Source organism: Budorcas taxicolor, chromosome 11, assembly GCF_023091745.1.
Source record: "Budorcas taxicolor isolate Tak-1 chromosome 11, Takin1.1, whole genome shotgun sequence".
In the NCBI taxonomy this organism is placed as follows: domain Eukaryota; kingdom Metazoa; phylum Chordata; class Mammalia; order Artiodactyla; family Bovidae; genus Budorcas; species Budorcas taxicolor.
Genome location: NC_068920.1, coordinates 130,394,275 through 130,412,927, shown reverse-complemented (window position 1 = coordinate 130,412,927; position 18,653 = coordinate 130,394,275). Strand labels below are relative to the sequence as shown.

At 37.6% G+C, this 18,653-nt stretch overlaps 2 protein-coding genes across 2 annotated transcripts in view; one reads left to right on the top strand and one right to left on the bottom strand.

The window, feature by feature from the left end:
- Positions 1 to 1,316, top strand: part of SPDYA (speedy/RINGO cell cycle regulator family member A) — a 33,329-nt gene extending 32,013 nt beyond the window's left edge. The window contains exon 7 of the mRNA XM_052649141.1: positions 1,228 to 1,316. Within this exon, the coding sequence (XP_052505101.1) occupies positions 1,228 to 1,316 (89 nt within the window). The remainder of the gene's footprint in view (positions 1 to 1,227) is intronic.
- Positions 1,298 to 13,465, bottom strand: TRMT61B (tRNA methyltransferase 61B). The gene is made up of 7 exons (XM_052649142.1): positions 12,746 to 13,465; positions 10,049 to 10,151; positions 7,024 to 7,214; positions 3,200 to 3,291; positions 2,495 to 2,721; positions 1,701 to 1,778; positions 1,298 to 1,616 (listed from the first exon to the last, which is right to left on the bottom strand). Exons 1-7 carry the CDS (start codon positions 13,457 to 13,459, stop codon positions 1,573 to 1,575), a joined length of 1,449 nt encoding a protein of 482 aa, XP_052505102.1. The 5' UTR covers positions 13,460 to 13,465; the 3' UTR covers positions 1,298 to 1,572.
- Positions 13,466 to 18,653: the final 5,188 nt, after the last annotated feature.

The following is an 18,653-nucleotide window of genomic DNA, read 5'->3' as shown; positions in this document are numbered from 1 at the left end:
ACCTGGAAATCTTATAAAAACTTTAAAGCCATTATTATTATATGAGTGTTCAGATACCTACCACACAGAAATAGTATGAGAAGACTTCTGTGCTTATGATTTAATCACTTCTCTAAATGCAACCAAAGTGATTTTTTTTTTCAAAACACAGATCTAAGCATGTTACCCCTTACTTCACTAAACCCTTCAGTAGCACCCCATTTTTCTTGGGTTAGACCAACTCCATAACAGGTCTACAAGATCCTGCATGGCTTGACCCCTACCTTCTTTTCAGTCTCTTTTCAGTCAACCACAATATCACTGACCCTTTTTGTGCTCATTTCCCTTGCTGTAATTAACTCTTACCTACCCTTCAGGTCTTGGCTCAATTGTCACTTGCACAGGTAATTACTTTACCTGATCAAAATCTCTATTGTACCCTGTACTTTTCTGAAGCATTTACAACAGTTTTAGTTTTATATTTGTGTGATTTTTCTCATGTCTATCTCTATTACATGGTATAAAATCTAAAAAGGCAGAGATTTTAGACTAGATTTTTCCACATAATGAAAAGTATGTAAAATGTTTTTTAGGATATGTATATTAAGTAGTTCTAGCCTAAGAGATAAGTAGCATTTATCCTTACAGGCACTACTTCAAAACCTATAAAAATCTGTATTTAAATAATAACTCTAAGCTTATGTTTATCTGTAAAATACGGATAAGGATGAGCAACACATATTAAATAAAAAGACATTATAAAGTCCTTAAGACATGTAAGGCACATGGTAAATGCTAAATGACTGGTACCTATGAATAATAAAATCTAGTCCTAATTAGTTCATATATATAAAGTGTATCTCTCCAAACTTTATTTTAGCTGCATCATGCAGCTTGCAAGATTTTAGTACCCTGACCAGGGACTGAACCTGGGCCATGGCAGTGAAAGTGCCAAGCTCTAACAACTGGACCGCCAGGGAACTCCACAAACATTTGACTTACATAACAGAATAATTCTGATGTTCTTTCAAACTGTTAAAATAATTCTGTGAAGGGCAAAAGAGAGTCAAGAATTGTTACATCTTTTGTTACAATTTTAAAGAAAGTGATATCATTATCATTTTTCCCCTATTATTTACTATAGCCTAGACTTGTTATTTTTTAAGATACATACAAGCCATTAAGGTATATATTTAAAATACACAGATACATAAAATTTACCTCAAAATGCATATTTTATTTTGGTAGCCAATGACCATCAATCAAACAAAGAAAAGAAAACTAATTTCATGAAGAAAGACAAATCTATGGAGTGGTTTACAGGAAGTGAAGAATGAAATGGCTCAACTAAACCAACTTGGAATCATTTACTACAAAATGCCAAACTGCAAGACAAGTGTCAAAATGAGACATTTAAGCAGTTTTGAAATGTTACATGTTTCTCCAGCTTTTATTACTTTTCAAAGTTACATGTAAAAGTTATACAAATCATAGTGATAGCTAAAAATACCAATCTATGAAAGTAGTGATTTGCAATATAAAGTTCTATTTTGATACTTTTCAAGTCTTCAAATCAGTTGTCATCTGAGGTACTCAGTTAAGTTGTGGTTTGCACTTCCTCAACTTGACAAGAAAAGCTAAATTAAGGGGAGAAAAAGGTAAGGTGATTGCAATAATGAGAAGAAAACACCATATAATATAGCCTGAAAAAAATTACTCACCTGTATGACCAATTTGCCAGTGTATAGGTCTAGCAATATAGGGAAACGATCCATAGGGAAAATCAGAATGTGATTCTTCTGTTATAGAACAAAATATGTATTATAAGCAACATAAAATATTTGATAATTTGTTTACAAAACTGTTAAACAACAAATTACTGTCCCTTTCTTGTAAGTTTTTTCTCTCAGGTTTTTTTTTTTTTTTAGTGTTTGTTTTGGAGCTATTCTGACAGTTATCTTACAGAAACAACTTGTCGAGGATTACATGATAAACTTTATATATGGTTTTATTACCAAATGAATAAGCCAATATCATAAATCTATAGATGACTGAAAACTTGTTTATGGTCTAAATAATGTGTACATGCAATAAGGAACTAAATTTAGTTCTTGGAAAAATTCCAGCAGCATACTAGAAGTTGCTTTTTGGAATATTAGCTATTTGCATACCAAGTCCTATTAAATTCTTTCCCTTCAGTGATAATCACTGATCTAAATTTAAAACATTCTTTAGTATATTTAAAGTATTTCATAAGCCAACCCCCTTATCACAAATATGAATATTATAAGAAGTTCAATTCTTCAAAGGTATCAGAGTTTTACATAAAAGGCAGGAAAAGTCATGATTCTTTCTCTTAGAGATTTTAACTTAATAGAATAAATACATTTCAATTTCCATAGGATAAAATAATAAATCCCTGAGAAATATTTTTATAATGTATTACTCATACACTCAGGAATATATTCTCCATTTATTATTGCAAACACATGCATAAAATAGAATCGAAGCTCACCATGGTCATCATATTGAAACATCTCACCTTCAATTCTAACTTTTTCTTGAGAGTGTGCTTGTAAATCTGTGTTGATTTTAGGTTCTACTTTTTGAGCTAAAATTCCATTTTTCTGTCTTGCAAGGCAAACCAACCAATCTCTGACAATAACTTCACTTATCTTTTCACATGAGAGGGCAAGTTCACAGATGCGAATTCCATCTAAAAGTTCAATAACCTGTGTGATGCTTTCAAAAAAGTGAAAAATGTACTTTAAACTTCTACTACAGCAATAACTTTAAGTTCATTATACCACTTATCCCAATTTAAATGCTATACTGAAATCAAGATGGGGGAAAAAAGTAAAAACGCAAGTTAGGGCACAAAAGAGAATACTAAATAAAAAAATATAGATTACACTTTTAAAAACTTTTCTTCTAAATTGTCAGAAGAACTAGCCATCTTATATTACTGTTTATGTAAAGAATGATTTAACCAGAAATATAACTAAATTTGGGACATATGCTCTTTCATAACAGTTTTACTAGATAAAATATACATCTAACTCAGTTTTAAAACAAAAGTGTGTTTAAAATAACATTAAACTATGGCTGATTTATGTTGATATATGGCAGAAACCAACACAATATTGTAAAGCAATTATCCTGCAATTAAAAATAAATTAAAAAAAATAACATTACAAAAAAGAACAGCCACATTACTCACTTTGCTAGATATACGGCACATATACCACCCTGTTTAAGATTTGGGAATAAAACAGGCAAAGCAACTTGAGGATTCAACATATCCAAAGCTACCTATAGTGGGGAAAGAGAATCAGACTGAGTTTTGTTTAAATAAAACATGTATTTCTTATTGTGGTAAAATGATACACTTTGAGAAAGCAGTTAAAATACCCACTTAAAGTATTTCACTTTTTAGAATACAGTACTGATGATGATCATTTTACTTCTCTCAAAAAGGCACATTTATTATACATTTTGTCATAATTCTTGACTACATAAAAACTAATGGCAAGTCTTGTACTTGACAATATTGATAATACAGGAATCTTTAGCTTCTTGTATACATAAACACACACAGAGTTGCCCCTTGAATAATATGGATTTGAACTGTGCAGGTCCACTTACACAAGGATTTTTTCAATAGTAAACACTACAGAACTACACGATCTACATTTGGTTAAATCTGAAGATGTAGAACCCTTGGATATAATGGAACCATGGAGAGGGAGTCCTGACTGTAAGTTATACTCAGATTTCTGACTGCAAGCAGGATTGTTGCCTCTAAACTTCGTGTTGTTCAAAGGTCCACTGTATATATAAAATTTCAATGCTTTATTTCAGCCTTTTGCAATAGAAATTCACACTATGTCAAATGTGTATTTTTATGTTCAAAAGAAAACTTCTGAATATTAATTTTAGAGACTCTAAAATATAAGAATCATGTCCCTTATTTCTTTACTCTTCATTCAATTGCAGAATACAAGGCTATATACTCAAAAGATGTCAAATGAATACAATGAGAAAGTGAAATTTTCAAAAAAATTTCATTGAAAACAAAAATAAATAGCCAAAATAGAAAATAACTGACTTACTGATAACTCCAGAAATCTAATCTAGTTGGCACATCCTTAAATTTACTAAATTAGAAAGTATTCTGTTCACGTTTTTTTAAAAAAATAATAGGTCATCATTCATTAATAGTTTATTAACCAAATATTTATTGAGCAACTTCCATGTGCCAAGTATCTTGCTAAGTGGTAAAAATAAAATGGGAGCTTACATTCTATTTTGTTTCATAGGAACTTATATTCTAATTAAGGGATAGGCATTAAACAAAAATTCAATAAATATGTAATTCAGGGAGTAATGAGTGACATGAACTACAAGATTATAAAGGAGAATATGAAGGACAGAATGACAGGGCAAGGAAAGGAAGTGCTAATTTTATACATAAGCTGGTCATGGAGAGACCTGAAGAAAGTGATTAAGCTCACCGTGTGGAAATTTAGGGGGGAAGTGTACTCCAGATGGAGAGAAGAGCAAATACAAATGCTCTGAGGCTGAAGCGTATTTGGTGAGTCTGAGAAGGCTACTATCGCTGCAGTGGGGACAAAAGTGGGAAAGTGGCAAGAGAGAGTTCTCAGATGATGGGGATGTGGTGGAAACGGGGGAGGGAAAAATTATGCAGAATCTTACAGACTTTAGCTTTATTCATGAAGAGAGAAGCCACTGGAGAGTTTTAGACATGATCTGACTTTCTAAACTTTTTTGAGTGTCGTAAACATACCATAAAACTTGGCATTTCAAGTGTACATAGTTCAGTGGCATTAAGTATATTCTGACTTGGGCAAGGAAAGACTTGCAATAGCAAATAGCATTGAATGGGATAAGACAGAGCCAATTTCAATTAGGACTGGCTGTGAGATATGAGAGAAGTAAGGATAAATTCAATGTTTTTAGCTTAAGCTACTGAAAGAATAGAGTAAATTTTCCTCATTTACTATTGAGGAAAATGACTAAGACAATGGGAAGAACAAGCCTGGGGAGAAATATTTGAGAATTCAGATTTGGACGTGAGTTTAAGATGCCTATTAGATATCCAAGTAAAGATCTCAATGACTAATCAAGGGGCCAACATTGTAGACATAAATGGATTTCTTTGATTGTAGTCTTATATTATTGACAAGGACCAAAAGTCAGACTACCAAGCAGCCTGCCGATCCAAAGCTCTTAACAGTATTACCATTCATTAGCCACTCAAATCAGAAATTTAGAGTCATTATTTTCTTTACCTTGAATTCTCTTTTAAGAATCTGTAGACTTATGATGCTTCTGTTTGGATTAAAATCACCTAGTCCTACAAATCTATCTCTTAGTATTTCTCAAATTCATCCTACTGCTAATGCATAGAAACCAAACTTATGGTTACCAAATGAGAAACAGGTGGGAGTGATAAAGTAGGAGTTTGGGATTGCCAGATACAAACTATTATATATAAAATAGATAATCTAAACAACAAGGTCCTACTGTATAAACACAGGGAGCTATATTCAGTGTCTGTTGTTGTTCAGTAGCCCAGTTGTGTCCAACTCTTTGCAACTCCGTGGACTGCAGCACACCAGGCTTCCCTGTCTCTCACCATTTCCCAAAGTTTGCCCAAGTTTATTCACTGAATCAGTGATGCCGACCCCCATCTCACCCTCTCTCACACTCTTCTGCCTTCAATCTTTCCCAGCATCAAGGTCTTTTCCAGTGAGACAGCTGTTTTGCATCAGGTGGACAAAGGATTGGAGCTTCAGCTTCAGCATCAGTCCTTCCAATGAGTATTCAGGGTTGATTTCCTTTAAGATTGACTGATTTGATCTCCTCACTGTCCAAGAGATTCTCAATTGTCTTCTCCAGCACCACAGTTCAAAGACATCAGTTCTTCGGCACTCAGTCTTCTTTATTGTCCAGCTCTCACATCCATACATGGCTACTGGAAAGACCACAGCCTTGATTATATGGACTTTCGTTGGCAAAGTGATGTCTTGGCTTTTTAATAAACCATCTAGGTTTGTCATAGTTTTCCTGCCAAGAAGCAGTCATCTAATTTCATGGCTGCAGTCACCATTTGCAGTGATTTTAGTGCTCAAGAAGAGGAAATCTATCACTGTTTCAAACTTTTCCCCTTCTATTTGCCATGGAGTGGTGACGCTGGATGCCATGATCTTAGTTTTTTTAATATTGAGTTTTAAGCTGCCTTTTTCACTCTCCTCTTTGACCCTCATCAAAAGAGGCTCTTTAGTTCCTCTTCACTTTCTGCCATTAAAGTGTATCATCTACATATCTGAGGTTGTTGATATCTCTCCAGAAATCTTGATTCCAGCTCATAACTCATTCAGCCTGGCATTTCACATGATGGACTCTGTATATAACTTAAATAAACAGGGTGACAATAAACAGCCTTGTCATGCTCCTTTCTCAATTTTGAACAAGTCAGTTGTTCCATGTAAGTTTCTTACTGTTGCTTCTTGACCCGCAGACAGGTAAGATGGTCTGGTATTCTCATCTCTCTAACAGTTTTCCAGTTTGTTGTGATCCACACAGTTAAAGGCTTTAGCATAGTCAATGAAACAGCAGTGGATGATTTTCTGGAATTCCCTTGCTTTTTCTATGATCCAGCAAATGTTGGTAATTTGATCTCTGGTTCCTCTACCTTTTCTAAACCCAGCTGTGCCTCTGGAAGTTCTTGCTTCACATAACTTTGCGAGTTACAGTCCAGGGGTTGCAAAGAGTCAGAAGTGGCTGAGCATGGCACGCACGGCATAGGCACATTTATTAACAACTCTGGCACCTAATTCAGTATATATCTCTGCTCTAAATCCCACCACGATATTAAAAGAAAATATTCCTCCCACTCTTAGAAATGGAAATTGGACAAATAATGAAGGAAGATCCTTTTCCATACAAAAGAAGTGTGGTCTTTGTTTCCTTTGTACTCAGTATTAGGTAATATCATAGGACCCACTTTAGAAAACTTACCGCATCAAATGTTAAAGATTGTATGTCCTCGGTTGCTCCTAAAATATCCTTATGAATAAAATCTACATTGTCTGGCCAATCTTCTACATGACTTATTTTCCATGAATCACACCAGTGCCTATAATTCTTCATAGCCAGTTTGTGGTGGTCCTTTCGAATTTCGAAACTTATGACTCGTCCTTGTGATCCAACTTAATTAAAAACAAATTATGACAGTATATAGTATAAATCAGTTTATTAAAAATGTCAAAAATTTATTTTTCAAAGATATTTCATGGGCGTGAAAAAATGATTCAAGTGGTTCAAGATTTAAAAAGTCTCTATCCTATCCCAAATCCCCAGTCAGTCTCCCTCTTCAGAGGCAACCATATCACCACAGTTATTTACCCTTCCCAAGATAGTCGGTGCCTCTACAAGTGTGCAAGTATCTCTTTTTCTGTTTTTAACACAGTGTCCCATCATACATACTGTCCTGTACCTTTCTTATTTACCAATGGCATTTCAGTGATTAACGATCTACTGAATTTTTTAAAAGAGCTCTTCTGTTCCCTTGTATGGCTATGTTTATTTAACCAGTCACCTGCCAAAGAACATTTAGCTTGTTTCTCATCTTACGCAATTACAAACAATACCCCAGTGACAATTATTTTGCCTAGGTCTTTGTAAACATAAGCCAGTTATATATATATAGGATAAAGTCCTAAAAATGGAATTGCTGACTCAAAGGATATGTGAATTTTTTTTTATTTTGAAAATTATTACCAAATTGTTCTCCAAAAAGATGATACCAATTTACATTTGACCAATAATGTATTAGAGTGCCTATTTCTCCATACTGTCTCCAACAGTTATCAAACTTTTTATTAACCTAAAAATTGCATACAGTTTATCACTATAGTTTTAACTTGCATGTCTTTTGTTAGGATGAAATTAGGCCTTTTGGATACTTAAAAGATACTTGGGGCTTCCCTTGTGGCTCAGCTGGTAAAGAGTCTGCCTGCAATGTGGGAGACCTGGGTTCAATCCCCGGGTTGGGAAGATCCCCTGGAGAAGGGAAAGGCTACTCACTCCAGTATTCTGGCCTGGAAAATTCCAGGGTCACAAAGAGTCAAATTAGACTGAGCCACTTTCACTTCACTTTCAAAGATACTTGTATTTTTGTGTGTGTCTGAAAAACTTTCAAACTATCATAGTAATACTGCAGTCTCACAGAAAACTACTACATTTTAAATACAGCAATTAATTTTCTATCACTCTCTATATGAGGTGATTTGATTTGGAGGCTGTCCCAGGTCAATCAGTCTATAGTTAAAATGAGTTTAAATTCCAGCATGTGTCTTTAAAATGTAAGTCCAGCTGTAATTCATCATGTTCTCAAGGGATAAAAATTAATGTTAATAGCATAAGCTAACCGTTTAGAAAATTATGGAGCAAAAATATCCATCCTGAAGGTAAATAAGCAATGATTTCTTGATCACTCATAGGTTGGGATTATTCATGCTATGTGACCCTCCTCCCACTATAGCTATTAGAAATATGGACACTCCTATCTCACAAACTTTTATATTTTTGTCAAATGCATTTAGGAATCAGTCACAGACTGTGAAGAAATGGCTGCCTTTATGCACAGAAAAGAGTGCAACAAAAGATGTGGGGAGCCCAAAATGAATTTCCTGACCCAGTATAAGCTGGATTATGTTTGTATGTGATGACATTAGGTCAAAAAACAAAAGGTTTAAGTTTAATTCAATATATGTCTATCTGTAATCTTTATAAAATCTACCCACATACACCTACAATTGCTCTAACAATGTTTATTAGCTTAAAAAGAATACACTAATAAAAACAACATGAATGATTTTTTTTTTAATTTATCCAAAGAGAGTGCTGTCTATTATTAGGTGAGAAAGGGAACACCGCAGAGGCAGTCAAACAAGCCAAAGCAACCTTGACAATCAGAGGAATTCAGTGGCCAAAAGGAGCAGTAATCAGCTACAACAGTAACCAGAATTCAAGTGGTGGTAACATGAACAGATATTTATGTTTACTATATACCTCTTGATTTTTGACCTTCAAGCAGTACTTTAACCAACTGACAATTTTTAGAGACTTGGTCTAAGAAAGGAAAATTCTTCATGATCTAGTTTTATTTTAATAGTTTAATTAATTTATTCATGAACAATGATAATTCTTTGCCTCTAATAGTATATGACTCTTCTCCAGCAGCTGACAGCTCTTTTCCCCCTTCTATAGTTTCTGATACTGAGTATTCATTTGGCAGTATTATTAACAAAAACATGTACACATGTGCCCCAAAAGACAAGCACAAGAGTGTTCAGAGGAGCACTGGAGCACTGTTTACAACATTCAACTCAAATGCCTATCAACAGCAGAATGGATAAACTGTGCTTTACTCACAAAATGGCAACTAAAATGAAATAACCACTGCTACATGCAATGACTGAACCTCACAAACAGAATATTGAATGAAAGTAACCTGATTCAAAAGCGTATAGTACTCAAGGATTCCTTTTACGTAAGATTCAAAACAGGCAAAATTCATCAATGGTGATTAAAGTCAGAGTAGTGGTTACCTTCTACTTTTGGATAGGATAAGGACTGAGAGGGATTTGAGGTTTCAATAGTACAATAATATTCCCTATCTTGATCTGGGCAATAACTACATGAGTGTGGTCACTACATAAAAATTCAATGAAGTATACACTAATGATCTGTGCACTTTTCTGCAGCTGTGTTATGTTCTAATAAAAATTTCAGTTTAAAAAAAAGCATGGAAGGAGCAATAGAAAGCAAAGAGAGAGAGGGTTAGACAGAAAATGACTCGAATAAATGTACAAAATAGAAAAATCATTGCTTACATTTGATTTCAAGGAGAATGCTCTCTATCACAAAGTTATGTGAACATTTTCTGAAACATCTGTATCTATTTAACTTTCTGTTATTATGAACAGATTGAATGTTTTCTTTGTCATCTAAATTCAATTCATTTACCCTAATCTCTTACCTGCTTTGGATAAAAATAAGCTCATTCCACCAGAGCCCGAGCCAGCTTCCAAAACAGTATCACCTGGGTGGATATTCATCATCGACAGTATCATATTTATATCCTATGATTGAAATACAGCAAGAGTGATTGTGTGGCCAATAAATATGTACTAAGCACCTACTCCTTCAAATACTATGTTGGGCTTGGAGAAAAGTGGAGGGGAAAAAAAAGGATTAAACTCTCGCCCTTTCTACCAAGAGTTTACTTGACAAAATGAGAGATTGAGGAATCAATTAGCAAATACAGAAGGACTTAAGTATAATACTGAAATTACAGACAATAAGTAACATTAAGAGCTCAGAGAAAGGAGAGAAATCAGCAGACTATCCTAGCTTAAAGACACAGAAAATGTAAGGAAACAGTCACAAGGTAGGGACAGCTTTCAACAAAAAAGAGGTAGAATAAAACACAGTTTGCTTATCTGAATCCAGGCTAAAGCATTTAAACTTAACATGGTAAGTAACTAGGATGTGTCACTGAGGTAATATAAATGGCATTTTATAAAGACTCATCTGTCAGGGCAATACAGGATGTACTAGAACTGAGAAAAATTAGAGGCAGAAAGACAAGTTAGGAAGTTATTACATAATCTGCATTAAATGATGAATTCTCATTTAGAATTAGGATACCAGGAACAGACAGGACACATTTGCCAAATTTCATAACTAAAGAATTGTTTTGTTAACAGGAATATCATGGATGATAGTAGTAATAGCTGTTTATTGAAACTTCACCAGGTGCCAGGCTTCTGTTAACTATGCAAACTGCTTTCAAATATTATCTTGTTTAATCAGAATAATAATGAGAAAATGATCACCATTGCCATTATAAGGATGAGAAATCAGAAAGTTTAAGTAATTTGCCCAAAGTCACACAGCCAGGAATTAAGTGGGCAAGTAATACTGATGCTGAACTCCCAAACACCATGCAGTTGACTGTTACACTATTTGTTATAAATGCTATAGAGAGAAAAATGTAAATGTTAGCTTTTATTTCATCATTCCCCCCAATAGCAAACCTTTCAAAGTTGCTAATAAGCAGCAAATCAATTAAGTTTTTACTATCTTTTTCTTCTCTGGGAAAAGCTGCAGTGAAAATTCTAAAAAAAAAAAAAGATCCTCTGTTGAATCACACAAAAAACTGTGTATTAAATATGGGTTTGGCTGCATAAGAAACTATTAATATTTAACAGGTACAGTGGTCCAATTGAAAGCCAAAATTTATTTTCTGAAATGATGGACTAAGACTTGAACCCAATGATACATATACATAATATTTAAGGTGTACACTTCAAAAAGTTTCAGTCACAAATTCAAAGTCTTTCAGACACACATATCCTTTCCCATCTGTCAGGCACATGGGAGCAGAGGTGGGAGGGGGCACAGATAATTTCACACAGGAGTGGGAGGCAGCTCCAGCAATCATTTCAATGAAATGCCCATGAGAAGCAATTCTGTTTCCTTGGCTCTTTCATATAAGACATAGAAACATTTCATTATATATCACAATGTAATAATAATAGAAATAAGCACACAATAAATGTAATGTGCTTAAATCAACCTCAAAACACCTCCCCCCACCCCCATCCTAGTCTGTGGAAAAATTGTCTTCCATGAATCCGGTCCCTGGTGCCAAAAAGGTTGGGGACCATTGCTCTAGGACATGAGGTCTATGTTGAAAGCAAGGACTATAGTTCACTACTACACCTCCCCGAAAATAGTGCCCTGAATGTATAAAGTTGGTGGTTATTTGCTGAAGAAAAAATGAATGATTCTTCATCTAGGACTGGAGGAAGAGTTGTTATAATTACAAATGAACATTCTACTCAAGGACAGTGACTATGATGAATGATTAATCCACTAGCAATGGATATAAAACTGTAACAAGGAATTGGTAGATAATTTCCTTTAAAGAATATCCCTTTTATGTTTAGTGTCTAATTTTAGCTGTTTTAATACAAACATTTTTCCCTAATGATAAAAGCATAGTAATAAATCTTTTGTTAATAAAATATATTTTGGTCACCTGATGTGAAAAGTGTAATCATTGGGAAAAAATCCTAATGCTGAGAAAGATTGAGGGCAGGAGGAGAATGGGGAGACAGAGAATGAGATGGTTGGATAACATCACGCAATCAATGGACATGAGTTTGAGCAAACTAAGGGAGACAGTGAAGGGCAGGGAAGCCTGGCATGCTGCAGTCCGTGGAGTTGCTGAGTCAGACACAGCTTAATGACTGAACAACTTCTAATAACTTACCTCATTAAGTATGCTGCTTAAAATATCACCACAGTGGTACTAAACAATTGTCCCCAAGAGTTCAACATTCTCTTGAAGGCTGAACCTGCAAACTTAAGTATTATGGGGAATAAATGTATATTCTTATTAAATGCCTAGTGAGTCCACACCACTCCATAATAGTAAGTCACTTTACAGATCAGAGAATCGAGGCTCCCAAGTTAAAATTAAAATCTGGGTGTTTCTTCCTGGAATTAGAAATCAAAATATATGTAATAGCCATTGGTTATAGCCATTGGTTTAAAAAAAAAAAAAGTGAGAATAGAAACTTGAAATATTCTCAGAGGTGCTTTAAGTACATTAATCAGGTCTGTAGTACTGCATCCGTTTTGCTCTTAGTAACTCCCATGGCATTACCTTAGGATACGTTATGGCAGGCCCTCTTTGCATCAGTAACACATAATCCTCCAATGCCGGCCTCCTCAGCATGAAGTGCTTACCAGAGGAACTCCTCAGAATCTGGCCGGGAAACTTCCCCACGATCTCGCTGAACGGGACTGTCCCCCAATTACTATTTAAGTGTCCGGCGTTGCTCAACCTAAATAATTTTTTAAATTGTGTTTCTCTCTTCCCAGTCTCAGCTAAAATCAGCTCCCCAACCCGAAAAGGCACCACTCTGGAAGCGGACCAGGAGGAGGAGACGTGAAAGATTTCGTCCTTGGTGGCAGGCTGGACCAAGGCGGACACTGAGGGACTCCCGGATCCCGGGTGTGCAGGATCCGTCCGGCCCTGGTCTCCACTCGAGCCCTCGCTCTCTTGAGGGGGTGACTCCTCTCGCGGCGTCGGGAGTCCGAAGCTTTCCGGCGACGATAGACATCTGGTCCCAAGTCCCCGGACAGGGGGAGGGAGAGATGGAGGCGAGTCTGCGCCTGGGGCTTTCCTCTGTGCCGCCTCGCGCTCTCCTTCTTCATTTGCCGTGTCTCTAGGTGAGGCTTTAAAACACAGTAACCGGCCTCTCTCGAAGGACTCTCGCCCAAGGCCGCGCAGGAAGAGACAAGTCCTGAATCCTGGAAACCTCTGGAGGGGCCGCAGCGGTAGTAGGACCAGACCCACACACCTGGTTGACAGCATGACGACCCGCGCAGGCGCAGTCGCAGGCGAGTGACGGAAGGCCCGGCGAGGCTCCGCCTCTCGCTGCGCGTAGCAGTGACGCAGCCTCCCTCGGCTGGACAACTATTGAGCGGGAAGAGCACAGCTACCGCGCTTGTCTCCAGAGGAGGCGAGGTGGCCGCCCGTCCTCGCTGACTGTCCGTCCCATGAGTGGGACCCTTTCCTGCACGGGGGCGCGTTTTCCTTTTTGGAATGTGTTCAGGCTAAACAATTGACCGCTGGCACATCTCCACCAGCCTCGTCCGGGGACGAGAGGATTAACAGAGACACGGCCTGTCAAAGTGCTGTCTAAGCTGAAGTCTTGTATCAGAGTTAGCTCGCTAGTCATCAGGAACAGGAACGTCACTCAGTCACCATCAGTAAAACTGGCCGCGAGATGTGTTTTACAGATTGCATTTGTACCTACCACCAGGTGACTGTCCTTTCCTGGCTGACCGCCTCCTTCTTCCCCTGGTCTTAGCGAGTCCCTTTTGACGGGGCTCTGACTACTTGCATGTCCTCCCCAGGCCCTGGGAATAGGCCACCCTAGATTAAAGTGATTGCATCCACCGTGTGCTCATTTAACAGAATTGTTTTCAATAACTAAAATATAATACTTAGTTTAAGTATTTTACCCTCCTCAAAACTAAGCAAAATTTTAGTGTCTTAAAATGGGCAAGTGAAAGTCGCTCAGTCAGGTCTGACTCTTTGCGACCCCCGTGGACTTCTCCATGGAATTCTCCAGGCCAGAATACTGGGGTGGTTAGCCTATCCTTTCTGCAGGAGATCTTCCCCACCCAGGAATGGGACTGGGGTCTTCTTCATTGCAGGCGGAGTCTTTACCAACTGAGCTATCAGGGAAAGACCTTTGCTAAAACAGGAGTGGCAGAGTAGAGGGGTGTTATAGGCTACATTTCATTTCCCACACCATCCCCCAGCCCCCGCCCACTAAATTCACGCACTGAAGTCCTAACCTTAAATACTTCAGAATGGGACTGTATTTGGAGACAGGGTCTTTAAAGAGGTAATTTACTTAAATGCCATTAGAGTGAGCCCTAATCCAGTATGACTGCTGTCCTCATAAGAAGAGATGAGAATCCAGAGGGAACACCATGTGAAGACATAGGCCGAAAATGACCATCTACAGTCAAGGCGAGAAGACTCAGAGGAAACCAGACCTGCCAACACCTTGATGTTGGACTTCAAGCTTCCAGAACTGTGAGAAAATTAATTCAATTGTTTAAGAAAAAAAAAGAAAGAATTGACTGCTTTCTAATTCTCTCTTGCTGAATCTCTTAAAACATTTTTATTTCCAGGTTTTGGCACACCCCCCCCCCCCCATTTTTAAATAAAAATGAATTTAACCCTGAAAACTAAACAAAATTAATAACAGGGGGAAAGTTATCTATGGAGTCCAAAATCTCATTTGACATTAAATATCACTAACTTGTTTGCTTAATGTTAATTCAGTCGATAAAAGTTCATTGAGGGTTCGGCATTACAAGGCACATTAGATATTTATTTAATATAAGTTTACAATAATCCTGTGTCATAAATAAGTATTCCAGTTTTATGCATAAGGAAACTGACCCAGGGAGATTAAACGATTAGGGCAATAGCCCATAGCTGACAAGTGGCATGACAGGGTTCCCTATCTAGGTCAGTCTGGTTCAGCAGTCCATGCTCTTTGTACTGTAACACCCCTTCTCAAAGACCAGTCAACAGTACGACTGAATTCAGAGTTGGCATGGGAATGAATATGTTCAGAGAGCTACTAATTCAATTTAAATTTGAGAAAATAAGTCTTACTACTTTCAAAGACATAAATTATTTTTAATCTGTGCTTTCGAAAACATCAACCATTGTAAACTCCATCATCAAGACTTCTCCCTTTTAATCCTAAACATGAAAAGACAAAACAGCCCTGCTCTCCCTTTCCCAACTGCATGTGTCACTTTTGTTTCCGATTTGTTTTAAGAAAAGTTCCTTTTATTATCACTGCTAAATATGGGTCTGAGTTGGAACCTTCTGAATCTTAAGCCTTACAATTGTTTTAAAATTTATCATTCCTACCTTATTATCTCTTAAATGTTATTTAAGATATTTGGATGTTATTTCAGAAGGAGTAAGAATTAGAAGGTACATTGACAAAATATGCGAAGTACATTTAAAAACATAATTTCTGAAATTGTGTACAGTAAATAGCATTCCTTTCTTTCTGTTGTTTGAATAACAAATACAGTGATATAAATATTTTGTCCTGCACACATCTAAAAGTATCAATATTGAGTATGGCTGCTCAACCTCCAGCCATTTCATCTCAATTCTAGTCAGTAAGAAGGGAGAAGCGGGAAGGAGGTCATGCCCTCTTTCTTTAAAAACACTTTCCTAAAAACACAAATATCACTTCTGCTTACATTTCATTCACCAGAACTTAATCGCATGGCCAGGTCTAGCAGCAAGGAAAGCTGAGAAATTTAGTCTTTATTACAACTGAATATCACCCTAACCAAAAATCTGAAATTATATTAATCCTGAAGCAGAGGTAAATGGATTTGAAGGCAACTAGCATTTTCTCTCCCAGGTTCATGCTAGTGAAAAAGCTGGCTTAAAACCAACATTCAGAAAACAAAGATCATGGCATCAAGGCCCATAAAGGAAATCAACCCTGAATATTCTTTGGATAACTGATGCTGAAGCTGAAGCTCCAACCCTTTGCCACCTGATGGGAAGAACCAACTCATTGGAAAAGATTCTGATGTTGGGAACGATTGAGGGCAGGGGAGAAGGGGACAACAGAGGATGAGATGGTTGGATGGCATCACGAACTCAATGGACATGAGTTTGAACAAACTCTGGGAGATAGTGAAGGAGAGGGAAGCCTGGTGTGCTGCAGTCCATGGAGTTTGCAAAAAGTCAGACAACGACTTCGTGACTGAACAGCAACAGTGAAACAGTGAATGAATTAGGGATCAACTGTTTGATGATCTGGTTAGCACTGACTTCCCATGTGAGGTTTGTGATCAATTTAAAGTAGATTAAGAGTCATAAGAAGGTGGTTGTGGCTTTCTTCTAGTCATCTTCAGTTGTTTGTGGGTGGAGAGTTAGATTTTACCAATTTTACCAGGTTTGTGTTATTGTTTTGGCCCCACCTTGCAGCTTCTTAATAGTTCCCTGACCATGGAGGCAATGCCAAAGAATGTTCAAACTACTGAACAATTGCACTCATCTCAGTCAGTCAGTCAGTTCAGTCGCTCAGTTGTGTCCACCTCTTTGTGCCTCATGTACTGCAGCACACCAGGCCTCCCTGTCCATCACTGTCTCCCAGAGTTTACTCAAATTCATGTCCATTGACTCGATGATGCCATCCAACATTCTCATCCTCTGTCGTTGTCCCCTTCTCCTCCCACCTTTAATCTTTCCCAGGTCAGGTGAAGTCACTCAGTCGTGTCCGACTCTTTGCGACCCCGTGAACTGTAACCTACTAGGCTTCTCTGTCCATGGGATTCTCCAGGCAAGAATACTGGAGTGGGTTGCCATTTTCTTCTCCAGGGGATCTTCCCGACCCAGGGATGGAATCTGGGTCTCCCGCATTCCAGGCAGACGCTTAGCCTCTGAGCCACCAGGGAAGCCCCCCCAATCTTTCCCAGAGTCAGGGTCTTTTCCAATGAGTCAGTTCTTCGCATCAGGTGGCCAAAGTATTGGAGATTCAGCTTCAGCATCAGTCCTTCCAATGAATATTCAGGACTGATTTCCTTTAGGATGGACTGGTTGGATCTCCTTGATGTCCAAACGACTCTCAAGAGTCTTCTTCAACACCACAGTTTAAAAGCATTAATTCTTCAGTGCTAAGCTTTCTTTATAGTCCAACTCTCACATCCATGCATGACTACTGGAAAAACCATAGCTTTGACTGGACAGACCTTTGTTGGCAAAGTAATGTCTCTGCTTTTCAATATGCTATCTAGATTGGTCATAACATTTCTTCCAAGGAGCAAGCATCTTTTAATTTCATGCAGTCACCATCTGCAATGATTTTGGAACCCAAGAAAAGAAAGTCTGTCACTGTTTCAATTATTTCCCCATCTATTTGCCATGAAGTGATAGGACCATATGCCATGATCTTAGTTTTCTGAATGTTGAGTTTTAAGTCAACTTTTTCACTCTCCTCTTTTACTTTCATCAAGAGGCTCTTTAGTTCTTCTTAACTTTCTGCCATAAGGGTGGTGTCATTTGCATATCTGAGGTTATTGATATTTCTCCTGGCAATCTTGATTCCAGCTTGTGCTACATCCAGTCTGGCATTTTTCATGATGTATTCTGCATATAAGTTAAATAAGCAGGGTGACAATATACAGCCTTGATGTACTCTTTTCCTGATTTGGAGCCAGTCTGTAGTTCCATACCCAATGCTAACTGTTGCTTCTTGACTTGCATACAGGAGGCAGGTCAGGTGGTCTGGTGTTCCCATCTCTTTCAGAATTTTCCAGTTTGTTGTGATCCACACATTCAAAGGCTTTGGCATAGTCAATAAAACAGAAGTAGATATTTTTCTTGAACTCTCTTGCTTTTTCAATGATCCAGTGGATGATGGCAATTTGATCTCTGGTTCCTCTGCCTTTCCTAAAACCAGCTTGAACATCTGGAAGTTCACCGTTCACATATTGTTGAAGCCTGGCTTGGAGAATTTTGAGCATTACTTTACTAGTGTGTGAGATGCGTGCAACTGTGCGGTAGTTTGAGCATTCTTTACTGTTGCCTTTCTTTGGGATTGGAATGAAAATTGACCTTTTTCAGTCCTGTGGCCACTGTTGAGTTTTCCAAATTTGCTGGCATATTCAGTGCAGCACTTTCACAGCATCATCTTTTAGGATTGGAAAGAGCTCAACTGGAATTCCATCACCTCCGCTAGCTTCGTTCACAGTGATGCTTCCTAAGGCCCATTTGACTTCACATTCCAGGATGTCTGGCTCTAGGTGAGTGATCACACCATTGTGGTTATCTGGGTCATGAAGATCTTTTTTGTATAGTTCTGTGTATTCTTTTCGCCTCTTCTTAATATCTTCTGCTTCTGTTAGGTCCATACCATTTCTGTCCTTTATTGAGCCCACCTTGGCATGAACTATTCCCTTGGTATCTCTAATTTTCTTAAAGAGATCTCTAGTCTTTCCCATTC